General features: G+C 37.2%; 1 protein-coding gene and 1 long non-coding RNA gene across 9 annotated transcripts; one reads left to right on the plus strand and one right to left on the minus strand.

The window, feature by feature from the left end:
- Positions 1–164: 164 nt before the first annotated feature.
- LOC103391666 (uncharacterized) lies at positions 165–1918 on the plus strand. 3 transcript variants are annotated; one of them, XR_003052309.1, is made up of 4 exons: positions 165–287; positions 366–683; positions 778–884; positions 1236–1918. It is a non-coding gene; the product is annotated as an uncharacterized LOC103391666 (long non-coding RNA). The 3 variants fall into 3 exon arrangements; XR_003052308.1 differs by having other exon boundaries at positions 366–512; positions 620–683; positions 778–1918; XR_522808.3 differs by having other exon boundaries at positions 778–1918.
- On the minus strand, positions 725–11657 carry LOC103391667 (acetylcholinesterase collagenic tail peptide-like). 6 transcript variants are annotated; one of them, XR_003052302.1, is made up of 18 exons: positions 10204–11657; positions 8981–9093; positions 8829–8870; positions 8641–8667; positions 8075–8146; positions 7752–7817; positions 7526–7552; positions 7079–7123; positions 6933–6968; positions 6771–6851; positions 6213–6309; positions 6032–6138; positions 5427–5546; positions 5130–5295; positions 4710–4868; positions 2983–3062; positions 1931–2020; positions 726–847 (listed from the first exon to the last, which is right to left on the minus strand). XR_003052302.1 is itself a non-coding variant. In XM_025064100.1 (14 exons), exons 1-14 carry the CDS (start codon positions 10277–10279, stop codon positions 5278–5280), a joined length of 927 nt encoding a protein of 308 aa, XP_024919868.1. In that variant the 5' UTR covers positions 10280–11657; the 3' UTR covers positions 4519–5277. The 6 variants fall into 6 exon arrangements, 1 of the variants encoding a protein (XP_024919868.1); XR_001761246.2 differs by lacking the exon at positions 10204–11657 and adding exons at positions 9167–9230; positions 9412–9809 and having other exon boundaries at positions 4710–5295; XR_001761241.2 differs by having other exon boundaries at positions 4710–5295.
- Between the last annotated feature and the right edge of the window lie 63 nt (positions 11658–11720).

Raw genomic sequence — 11720 nt, forward strand, 5'->3', positions numbered from 1 at the left:
AACATGCTGCCAAGTGAATATTCTGTTCCAAACTCCAAATATATTTTATATGAATATTTATTTCAGAATATCACCAAAAACATGCCTTATTTTAGCGTTTCAATCACGAAAAAAAGCTAAAAAGTCCCAGAAATTACTTTAAATGCATGTTTATGCCCCAAAACAAGCTGCCAAGTGTATAAACTAATGAGCTCTCACCTGGTGTCGGGCAAGACCTGGTGCTTGCACTTTGTAGAGAATTGTAACGAGGAGACATCCATGAAGAAGACGGCACATTATTATCGCGGGTACAAATTTACAGTTTTTGTTTTTTAAGCGTGTGTGCGCGCAGTCGTGTATGAAATTAAATAATTAAATCTTTTCAGACCCATATCGCCATCAACTCGGCTGGTGGACTCCACGCCAATAAGTGCGAAGCACCTGGTTTCTATTACGTAAACGAGATCGTTTCTATTACGTAAACGAGATCGTTTCTATTACGTAAACGAGATCGTCATTTTTTAGTTGCTCAAGTAAGAAAAGAAACATTTCAATTCATTTTTGTTTTTTATTTTTTGTTTTTTTGTCACCGGAAATGAATTTTTTGGACAGTGTAAAGAGTATTGTGAAATGTTGACAGGGCATCGGAGCCTGAAAGAGCAAATACGACTCAGTGAATTACCCACGAAGCCATCTTTAAACCGGTAAGTCTGTTTTATTGTGGATGTGATTGAGTTTTTTCCCTAAGTTCTCTGTGGACAAGTTTTATTTTATTATTAATATGCGTCTTGTGTTTAGATCATGGCCAAAGTAAAGCGATATCCCAGACGACGCAGTGGTCCTTGAGTGTGGAGCCGGTTCAACGTCACTATCAAAGAAAGGAAATGGATTTAAGCCTTTCACGGGTATTGACTAAAGAGTGACACCAACTGGACAAATCTAGTACAGACAAGCTTGACTACAACCAGAACAAGTAGTAGTGTTATTGCATTTACTTTGTCTTTGCAGAAGTGATAGAGGAAGAGGAACAGTGTTGGTTTTGACTTTGTCCAAATAAAGTATTTTTATGTTACTTGAATGTGAAATTCTTTAGAGTACTAAGTAGTGGCACAAAGCAAATGAGTGGTTTGCTTAAGTAGATTGTAGTGGTTAATTGAAGCGTTTTGTAACATGCTAGAGCTAAACACTTTGAACAGGGTGTAGTCATCTGAGAGCATTTGTGTGGAATGTTGTCTTTATTTTATCTTGTGTTTCAGGCCAAAAGAAGAGGTTAAACCAAGTTGTTCCACTCCTAATGATGGGACCTTTGTTGAATCCTGTGAACACGTGGTTGACAGAAGTAGTGTTGTGATATGTAATCTGTCCATCTTTACCTGGTGTTAAAATAAAGCTAAGACTTACTGTTGTAATTTGACATGAATTGTTTTTAAATGTTTATCTATGGACTTGATTGACTGATTGAATGCATGTTTTGTAAATGAAGTGTTTTGCTATTAAAAGTAAAAGTTGCTGTTTTTCAGTTCATTGTGGAAGTATTCTGGTTGTTTTTTCAACAACTTTAAGTATTGTGGTTAGCTTTTTTAACTTAGTTTTAGCTTACTTTTACTAGTTAGTTTTTACATAACTAAGTAACTAACCAAGCCAAAAAAACTAAGTCAAACCTTACCCTTGACTTTGACAATGGTAAACTCCATTCATTTTTGCTCAATGTAATATTTGCACAGTGCGCACACAATGGTCCAACAACTTTCTTTATTCTGGAAGGTTTACAACAGTTAACTACAGCTCACAATGAAAGTGCAATGGCCATAAAAAGACTTACTGTTAAGTATCTGATTAAGGCACAATGAATGGAATGAGCTGAATAACACACACACATACAATTGCAAGGTTCGAGGTCACTGTTGATCTCCTAGGATACACATTGCACAGCGACAAATTATCACCTTACCTGATCCACGATGGGAGAAATGACGGCAGAGTTCACCGGTCTCTCGGTTTTAAAAGTCTTGATGTGATCCAGAGAGGCACAGTCAAAGAGCTGCAAAGACAACACATGGCAGTCAGTCATTTGCACACTATGTACAGCAGTGATCATCAACTGGCAGTCCACGTCTTGGATTCCAAACAAACATTAAATAATAATTTCATTTTTACTCCACACTATCTGGGTGGCTGACGTAGAGCCTTTAACAGCCTCACACAGTCAGCTTTCAACTAAGCAAACTTTTATTCAAGCGCTCATCTCTCTTCAAGGCCTTAAAGACACAGTCAAGTCACTTAGCTTTATTGGACTGCAATCTGTCAACATTAAAAAGTAACACAAAACCATAACAGCCAGTTCGTGTCAAACTGTACCATCATATCTCCTAAGATGTACTTCAAATATTCTTAAGTCTATTTCCGTATAAGTACAACAAGTCAGTGGATTCACATTACGAGAGGTCTGTAGTGTGAACAGATTGCCTAGACTGAAGGAAAATGTCATTGTAAATGAATGAACAAGTGGACACACCTACTACTGTGTGGTTTTTTGTGTATCTTCTTATAACCCCCAGCAATTTTTACTTCAGTTCACATACTTGTATAACACTATCACAACTATCACAACCTCAACCTAACGACCCATCAGACTCCTAACGACTGTTAACACTTCCCCAGATGACCCTGAAGTCGCTTTATTTTTTGTCCCGCCCACAGTATATATTTGCTGTACTCCCCTCCACTAGTTAGAACTGAAGAAGCCTCTTGGGTGAAAGGCGAAACGTCTTCTTGAGAAAATTTCACTTCCAGTTGCCTAATAGAACTCTTCAACCTTGACCTGGATGACTGAGAATCTTCATAGACAACTCTTTTCTTTATTCACCTTCAAAAACTAAAAATGTAGGTTTAATTTGTAACGTTAAAAACAAAACTCTTCTTTGGGCGTTCTCCTTGATGGCCAGCCAGATAACATTTTTCAACAACTGTTATCACATTAATCATTTACATAAGAGTTCTCACCTTGGAGGTGTTGTCATTTGAGGCACTGATGAACATGGTGAGGTCTACAGACGTTCGTGGCCCTGCAGTAGGGTGGGTTTCTGTACAGAAAAGCAATATTTGCAAGTTTATTTCATATTTTCAAACATCTGTACATTTTCTTCATCTCTTTCTTTTGTTTAGATGAAGACAACAGTTACTGGATGCTTTACTCAACCACACAACAATGCTCTGGAAACATCACTTCAACTATACAAACGTTCCAATATCAGCGCATCCCTACAGTTGACTGCTGACATTCACATTCTTTTTTTTTGAGTTTAGTCTCTTAGAACATTTTCTTTGATAGAAAGAGCATGCTTTGACGACTAACAGAAAATTGGTGAAATTTTACAAAAATAAATAATTTAAATACAAAATAATTTCAGATAGATTTTAGTTAATAGTCATTTCATATATATATATATATATATATATATACACACACACACACACATACATGCAGGGCCAGAGTGGGCTCCAAAACCTAAACCTAGCCCACTTTGCTCTGGAGGAGGAATTTGAATAAATGAAACAGCAGCTAGCTCTTACAATGCCTTTTTTATTGGCTATAAGTAAACAGAAAACACTTCACTTTCACAATGATTACTTTTAAATCAAAATCAGATAATTATTTTAAAGGTAAAAAAAATCTGATAAAGAAAATGTATCTTTGTAGAGGAACAGTCATTTGAAAATTGCATTTGCCTTATCTGCTACATGCATATTTAGTAAGCTACTTTCAGCATCAAAATCCTCCTAAGCAAAGCACTGATCTCTGCAAGTTTACTAATGACAATGTCATTGTATATAGACATGAGAATTTTCTTCTCTGTGTACATTAACATGAAGGCCTCCAAGAGTTCCTGATACAGTGAGCTTCGTAGCACATTTTAATGCAGAGAAGCTCCGCTCACATGCAACTTGAGTGCCTGAAAGGGTCAACAGAAACTTATATGCCAGCCTGATTACATGGTAAGCATCTGTCAGGAGGTTATATTGTGTAAGGATCAGATAAACACAGACAACAGTTTCTGCAAGAAGAGCAGGTCTCAAGCTCAAACCAGTGATGAGGTTAGAGGCTGGTGAGGCACTGACTTCTCTGGAGTCAGATTTACAATGTTAAGAACCGAAAAAAGCATCTTATTTCACTATTCATCCAACTGCATCACCTGGTAATGCTTCATATCCATCAGCATTTTTCTTTCAATTCCACTTACACCAATACGAACAAACATAGAAACATATTTTTTATAGAAATGGATGGAGCACCCTTCTTGTGTCTAGGCAATAATATTTACTGTAAACTACAGAGAGAAGTGCAGCACAAATTTAATTTTGATCTTCAGACACCCACTTGAGGCTTCTTGCTGACCTTTCTCTGCACTTTCTTGTAAGATCAGCAGGACCAATTCTCTTGCACACACATTAAAGACATTACACAGACCGTGGAGAGTCATGCTGCGTAACAAATATTTCTGTAAAGTTCATATGGGTCATATGCTGAGGAACAGAAACAACCCAGTTTGTATTGAATCGCACAGCTCTCCACTGCCTCACCCAGGATTTCTGCCCTGTATTTGATCGCGATATACTATAAACATATTTGGCTATTTTTACTTATTAAAATGTTGAAAATGTGTAGAGTCATACTGAAAATGCATCTTTAACACAGATCAGTGGAAAACATTAATAATTATCTTACGTACTTTTTTCTTTATCATGATGGAAGGGCAGGCAGCACCTCCCCTGACCGCACATCACTGGCTCAAACTCTGTCTCCATATATGACATCTCTCTATCCTCCTCAACTGTCTGTCACCTCTCTGTGCCACGTGTGGGAATGCACGGTGGGAGAGCCAGATTTACTAAAGAAAGTTACACTGTTAATGTTGTGGAGATAAAGCGTGAGTTGTGGCTAAACAGTGAGACAGGGCTACTGTTCATCAATAAAGCTTCACTGAAGTGTAAAGCAAGTGTCAGATTCTTACAATATATTACACTTCTAAATTATATATATAGATTTTTAACATGTCTGTTAATTGCTGCTAAGTGAATAATTTGTGCTAAAAACTCATTAATAGATTCATAAAATTAATTAATAAAAACACAAAATGCTGAATAAATACAATTGTATAAAAGCTTGTGTGGGGGTCACAGATTGATCCGATTAAGCCTGGAAACAGCTCAGTGCAGTCATCATGTAATCATCTCATCTTCTATTTCGCTCAAGGCCACTTTAGCAGCAGTGCTATAGGAGGTCAAGGGTCAGTGTGCTCAGTGTCTGGGCTCCTCCTGGTTCCACAGAAAAAAAACACAAAGATTAACTCGACACTAGTGAACATTAGTTGCCATTTGAATGAGGTTGTTTCAAATTAAGTGGAAAGTGTTTGGATAAATTTAATTTATCCAAACAATTTAATCACCATAACATTGATCCACTGTGCATCAGAGTAGATGTATAGAGCTCGTCTGTCCGTCCTCAGCACCATCACGTTCTCTCCTCTCAGCCTTCTCATCTGTTTATCCCCGTCTGCCAGGAAGATCTAAACAGAACAGTTTATTTGTATAATTTTCTCTCTGTCCTGGCAGCTTTGTTTGGAAATATCAAATCAATTATCCTATTTTAACATATAGTATTTGTTGAGCACAGTTTTATCCACAAGAGGGAGCTGTTTAGTCATAAGTAAACGACACCCAAGTGAACCAATTTAAAAAAATTAAACTAATTTAAAGACTTAACATGTAAAGCAGATTTTTTATTCAAGTTAAAATCTATATTTTGGTTAAATTATGTAAAATTATGTATTAAAATAAAATAAAAAATAATACATTATTAGAAGTAAGAAAATTCAAATATTAAAAAAAATATCACAATAAAATACAGCAGATGGTTTTTGTAAATTAAATTCAAATAAGTCATAATTACTATTATGCTTCCAAAGAGGATTCACATTTAACTTGATGAGATCAATTTAATGTGGACTAGGTTGGACCATTACTATGTGAACCCTGTGTGTGTGTCACTGACTGTCTGCACTCTGTCCAGTGGTTCTGGGTTTTGAACCCGTTGTGGCGTTAAACAGTCACATCTCCCTGGATCCCCTGTTTCTCCTCTGAGGCCTGGGAGGATGAAAACTAAAAAACACATAATCAAAAGTCAGACTGTTGTATATTGATGGTGAATTATTTCAGTAATAATCTAATAAAACCTTGTCCAGGAAGTCCAGGGTGTCCATTCAGACCCCCTGCTCCAGATAGACCAGGATGACCCATCAGTCCTGAAGGTCCACGAGATCCTTTCACCCCCTACAGACAGAGAGGTGGCTTTGAATTTCTTTTAAAACAAAAAAGTAATATTGTTTTTTTTTTGTATTTTTTATATATAAATATATATAAAAATTCAACAAAACATCTGAAAGGTTAGCAAAAATAAAGCTAAACCAACAAACTTCAGTCTGTTTCTGTATCCATGCAACAGCATAAAACAATCAAAAGTTAATTTTGAAATCCAAAAGCAAATTTTCCAATGGTCCAATCGATCCACCCAATAATTTTCCAGTTCATCTCCAGTCAGAGGGTTCTTGTCAGCAGATACACACGTTAATCTAGAACAGCAGTTCTCAAATAGGGTACAAGATATACTCCTGTGACACTTTGGCCTCCTGTAGTGGTATACAGTGGAATCTGATTTTTTTTGTTGGAGAACCACAAATATACACATATATCCTCCTTACTACATAATAACTTGGTGCATCTGTTTTGCTTACCATGGCTCCTCTGCTTCCTGGTTCTCCTCGGGGTCCCTGCGCCCCCCTCTGGCCGGGGTCACCCTGCACACCCAGGTTTCCCTTAAACAAAAATCCCAAAACACATCAACACTTTTGCAGTTCACTTTAAATTAGTATTCAGCGAGTAAAGCAGTCCTTCACCTTCACTCCAAGCCGTCCAGGGATTCCATGTTCTCCCTGAAGAAAACAGTGATTCCATGCCATTAATTTGTATATTTTTAATTTTAAGACAAAGAAAATGATTGATGACAGATGATGATTAAAAAAGTAAGCAACACAAGTCTCACCTTTTCTCCACTGGTTCCTCTCCTTCCTTTAGCACCTTTATTACCCTAGAAGAGAGATCAATACATGGAAACCTCATGTATTGACAATAGTAAACAAATGTGGATTTTGTTTTTTATATGGTTTCTAGTTCGGAGACAGAGATAACTGTCTTAAAGAAAGGTGGCTGAGTGAGTGGTGGAAGACATGAAGATGCTGAAATTTTGGCTGGAAGTGACCAGGATGGACAGGATTAGACAGGAACAGTTTGGACATGTGCTGAGGAGGCACAGTCAGTATATTGGACAAATGGATGTTGAGGTTGGAGCTGGAGTGTTGGAGGACATAGGGAAGGATGATGGAAGAGAAAAAGAGAGACAAGAGATCTGCTGAGATGGAGGCAGATGATCAGATGGGATGCTTCATAGAAGGAGCAAAAAGAAAGAAGATGCAGAACAAATATCACCTACTCTGAATCCTCTAAATCCTTTGGTGCCCTGTGGGAACAGATATTAATAAAACTTAGCCCAGAAACAGCTAATGTGAGCTAGAATAAATAGCTAAAATATTTTTCTAATTCCCTCAGAAGCTTCCAAAACATTCCTATCAACTACTAATAAAAGATCAAAATAACAAAATTGGAAGTTTTAATCATGTCTACAGATGTTTGTGTGCTGACATTTTCTGATAATGTACCTTTATCATCCCAGGAGTTCCTATGTCTCCGTACAGACCCCTCCATCCTCTGTTTCCTTTCTCTCCCTGCAGAGAGGAATTACTTTAGCCCAAATTAGATAAATAAATATACCAAAAAATAAATATATATATGTAAGTTCACTGTAGCAGGATAAGAATCACAAAAATAGGGATGACAGAATAAAACAATTATAGTTCCCAATTTGAGATTCCACAGCTGTGCTATTTTCAATGCTAATAAACTGCAGTGTGTTAGAAGATGAGGTTCAGTATGTCCTAAACCCATTCTGGACTGTGGTGATGATAGAAGGTTCTGCTGTGACCTTTGGACCTGGTGGTCCCATCACCCCTTGTGCTCCTGGTTCTCCCTCTGGACCCGTCACACCAGGTTTGCCCTAAAAACAAACACAACACAGACTTTTTCCTTTGATAAAATAATGTCTAACATACTGTAGTTGTAGCCAGTTAAGTCGGTGCAGTAAATGTGGCTGTGTTGCTGTTCTAAGAACATACAGATTAAGGCTAAATGCAGTAAGCTACAAAAAGTAGGCATGCAAGTTAACCAACATGTTAAGGTTAGCACAAACTAAATAAACAACCAACAAAGTTGCCAAAATAATACAGCAAATATTATACAACCAGTTCTTGAATTTAGTTTACCTGAATGTTTTGAAAGAAATATGTTTTAACAAAACAAAACAAAGTTGCTAGATTTTACAACTGTATTGTTTTTATATTAAAAACCCAGTGCAGAAAAGCCAATGGTTAGATTATAGCATAGTGCTGTAAATAAATCTAACCAATGTAAGTCATTAAAGAGCTAAAACAAAATAACAATAATAATCATAATAAAAATGAATGAGACAAAATGTGTGTGTATTTCAGTTACCTCAGGTCCCCTGGCTCCTCTACAGCCCTTTACAAAAACATAGAATACATTGGAACAAGTATGTTTTACACAATGCAATTATATTAATATGTGTTAAAATAAATAAATAATCCACATTAATAGAGGGTTATTGAACTTGCTTAACAGTCCAGTAAAACATACAGTAAGAAGCTGTCATGGCCGACTACCTTTTCACCTTTAGGTCCTGTGATATAGTCTGTGATATCAACCTGAGAATCAAAGACAGAAACGAGAAACTGTTTAATCTTCATGCTGCTTTTTAGGACGTCTGCTTTGCATGCGCGTGTCTGTCTGTAAGTTATGTGTGTGTGCTTGTCACCATCAGTTCCGCTCTATGTGGGAGAGGAGGAAACGGTGGCGGAGGAAGAGGTGGAGGAAAAAAAGAGTCACATTTGTGAACAAACCACCTGCTGTTTCTGCCAGAAGGAACACCTGCGGATGATAAAACACGTGACTGTCAAACAACTCATTGCTGTCGCTAGTAGATAATAGCATAGCATGTTACCTTGTCAGAACTATCATCAGCACGTCCAGTAGGCTACTAACCAGCGATCAACTTTCAGTGACACCTTGTTAAAAAAGTGAGACTTAGCGTCTTAATTTCAAAACCCCACAGCGTACGACCGTTTGACTCGTTCATAAAACGGCTAGTTTCATTTATTAGCACAAACAATATACAGTTCCTGCTCAGCAGTGTTGCCAGATATCAACCTTATTTTAGTTCTGTTTGAGTAAAACCATAGTACTCACCTAATGTTCATACTGATGTAGCTCATGTACATCTTAATTAATGCACTGTCACAGACTGGGTACATTAAAGCCTAAAACGCAGTTTTTGCTACAAAGGTGCTGCGGACTCCTCATTGTTTGCGCCTTAGGCCATTCGTTGATTGGCTGTGAATCGTCGAGTAAGACGATGCTGCGACTCAAGCGGAATATCCGTATCCCGTTGGGTTAATCATAAAATATTATCATAAAGTGGTTAAATTGTCAGTTTTAGAACTACTGATTTAACAGACGGTCAAATTAACATACAAATTAGACATTGCATCACGTGCCTCTTTACCACCAATCAATGCACACGGTTACGTAGCGACAATGTGAGTACAGGTAGACTGATACGTTACAACATGCACTGACGACGATCATTTATTGTTTTGTTTTGCACTGACGACGATCATTTATTGTTTTTGTTTTTGTTTTGTTTTTTGACACAATGAGTAAATACCTCCTAAAAATGACTGCGAAAAGAATACGAACACAAAACGACAAAATACAAATTTTGTTTTGTGCTATGTACTTGAGATTGAGAACATAGATTACAGACAATGTGCTTTATCTGGGATTTTCTCTAAATTGGATCTCAAAATTGGCAATTATATTACATACTATCAACTTTTTTAGGTTTTTTTAAGTGCTTTTTAATGTAATGCATTTTGATTTATTGTTAGATGATACATTAATGTAGCATTTTTAGGATATCACTTCTGCAACATGATCATGGTGTTTAGTTCTTATTCATAATATTTAATTTGCACCTACTGGTTGTGATGAATGGAGCAGCAAGTCGAAGGCCACTGAGCAATGCAGTCCATCGTAGAACCAGTGGAGTCAGCATCTCCTGTCCTGTAACCTGTTAAAGATGGTGATCCATAAAGCAAAATCTTACCACGTTAAACAACAACAAGTGTGAATGGAGAGAAAATTATCTAAACCCTGAAGGTAAAAAGGTCAAAAGGTAAGGAGAGAATCACAAGTCCAGAATTAATGCACATTAATGCAAAACAATCCTAAAAAGATGATGATTCACAAACGATGAACCAACTTTATCCCCTGCTCTCCGGACCCTTTACCTGTTGTGTTCACGGGCTCTTCCTGTGGCCTCTTTGTGTCTTACCTCAGATGATCTCAGTTTCCCTATCCCTCTTCCCAGCTCTGTGGGTGAAAATGTGTGTGTGCGCGTGTGAGTAAGAGGACGATCTTGTCCTGCAGTGGACAGACATTTCCTCAGTGGTGCCTGTCCTCCTGGTCAGTGTCCAGCAGAGCTGGAGACCAAACTGCTTTGCTTGCACGCCTGCTTCGACTTATCTGGATATAAAGCCTGGAAATGCAGTGCATGCAGCTGCTGGCAGCCTTCAGCAGAAATAATCAGATAATTAGTTGAAGTGGGAGCCAAAGAGAGGACTGCTGCCCATCAGGGTCTCACTGAAGAGGAGGAGACTGTAAAATCAGACCACAGCATCTTCTGTCTCATTTCGTTGTTACACAGGCTTTTTGAAATTTTAGACCCCGACATAAGAAATTGGCTAACTGTGACATGTGAGTAAAATCTAATGCATCAAACCTACCTAATAGTATTGTATTTTTAAAAAATAATTCAGGGATTTGAGTTGATGCTGCAGCTATACACTACTCACATTCATATACTGTATATATTCTCTATCTCTCTCTCTCTCTATATATATATATATACAGTATATGATCTATATATATATACACATATACACAGATATACTCACGTACTGTATATATTCTCCATATATATAGACATTTATATACATGCTGTACTTATGAAATTGTGATTGTGCTTTAGTTATGCAGCATTCAACAGTCAAAAGATTGATCAACGTACGTTGTAAAGATTAAACAAACCCTGTTGGCACAATCCGTGCAGTACAGGAGCATAAACAGGAGTATTATCAGCCACCGTGTCACCTAGACCTAAAGGACAACAACACAGGGGTTAAAATGAAATTTAGCAATGATTTAGCAATCTAAATCAACTGACATTTATTTAGTCTAAAATTCAAAAACCTCAGTAATAATGCTAAGTTTGACATACAGAGCAAAAGTTGTTAACTGAGGGTAAACTGCTCACAAATGAAACCCAAAACTAACAAGTTGAGCCAGAAAATCTTACCACGTTAAACAACAAAGTGTGAATGGCGAAGATGCTAGAAAAGTAAATTAGTCATAAATCAAACCACAGCAAATAAAGAACAACTAAATGTTTGTCTGAATGGAATTTGAGATAATAAAGCTAACAAACTGACCTGAAC

Source organism: Cynoglossus semilaevis, chromosome 16 (genome assembly GCF_000523025.1).
Source record: "Cynoglossus semilaevis isolate Cse_v1.0 chromosome 16, Cse_v1.0, whole genome shotgun sequence".
Classification (NCBI taxonomy): Eukaryota; Metazoa; Chordata; class Actinopteri; order Pleuronectiformes; family Cynoglossidae; genus Cynoglossus; species Cynoglossus semilaevis.

Coding starts and splice junctions, on each gene's coding strand:
- LOC103391667 (XM_025064100.1), bottom strand. CDS start 10,279: ATGCTGACTCCACTGGTTCTACGATGGACTGCATTGCTCAGTGGCCTT. Junction 8,871..8,980: donor CACATAGAGCGGAACTGATG/GTGACAAGCACA, acceptor TTTGATTCTCAG/GTTGATATCACAGACTATAT. Junction 5,547..6,031: donor CACTGGACAGAGTGCAGACA/GTCAGTGACACA, acceptor TGTTCTGTTTAG/ATCTTCCTGGCAGACGGGGA.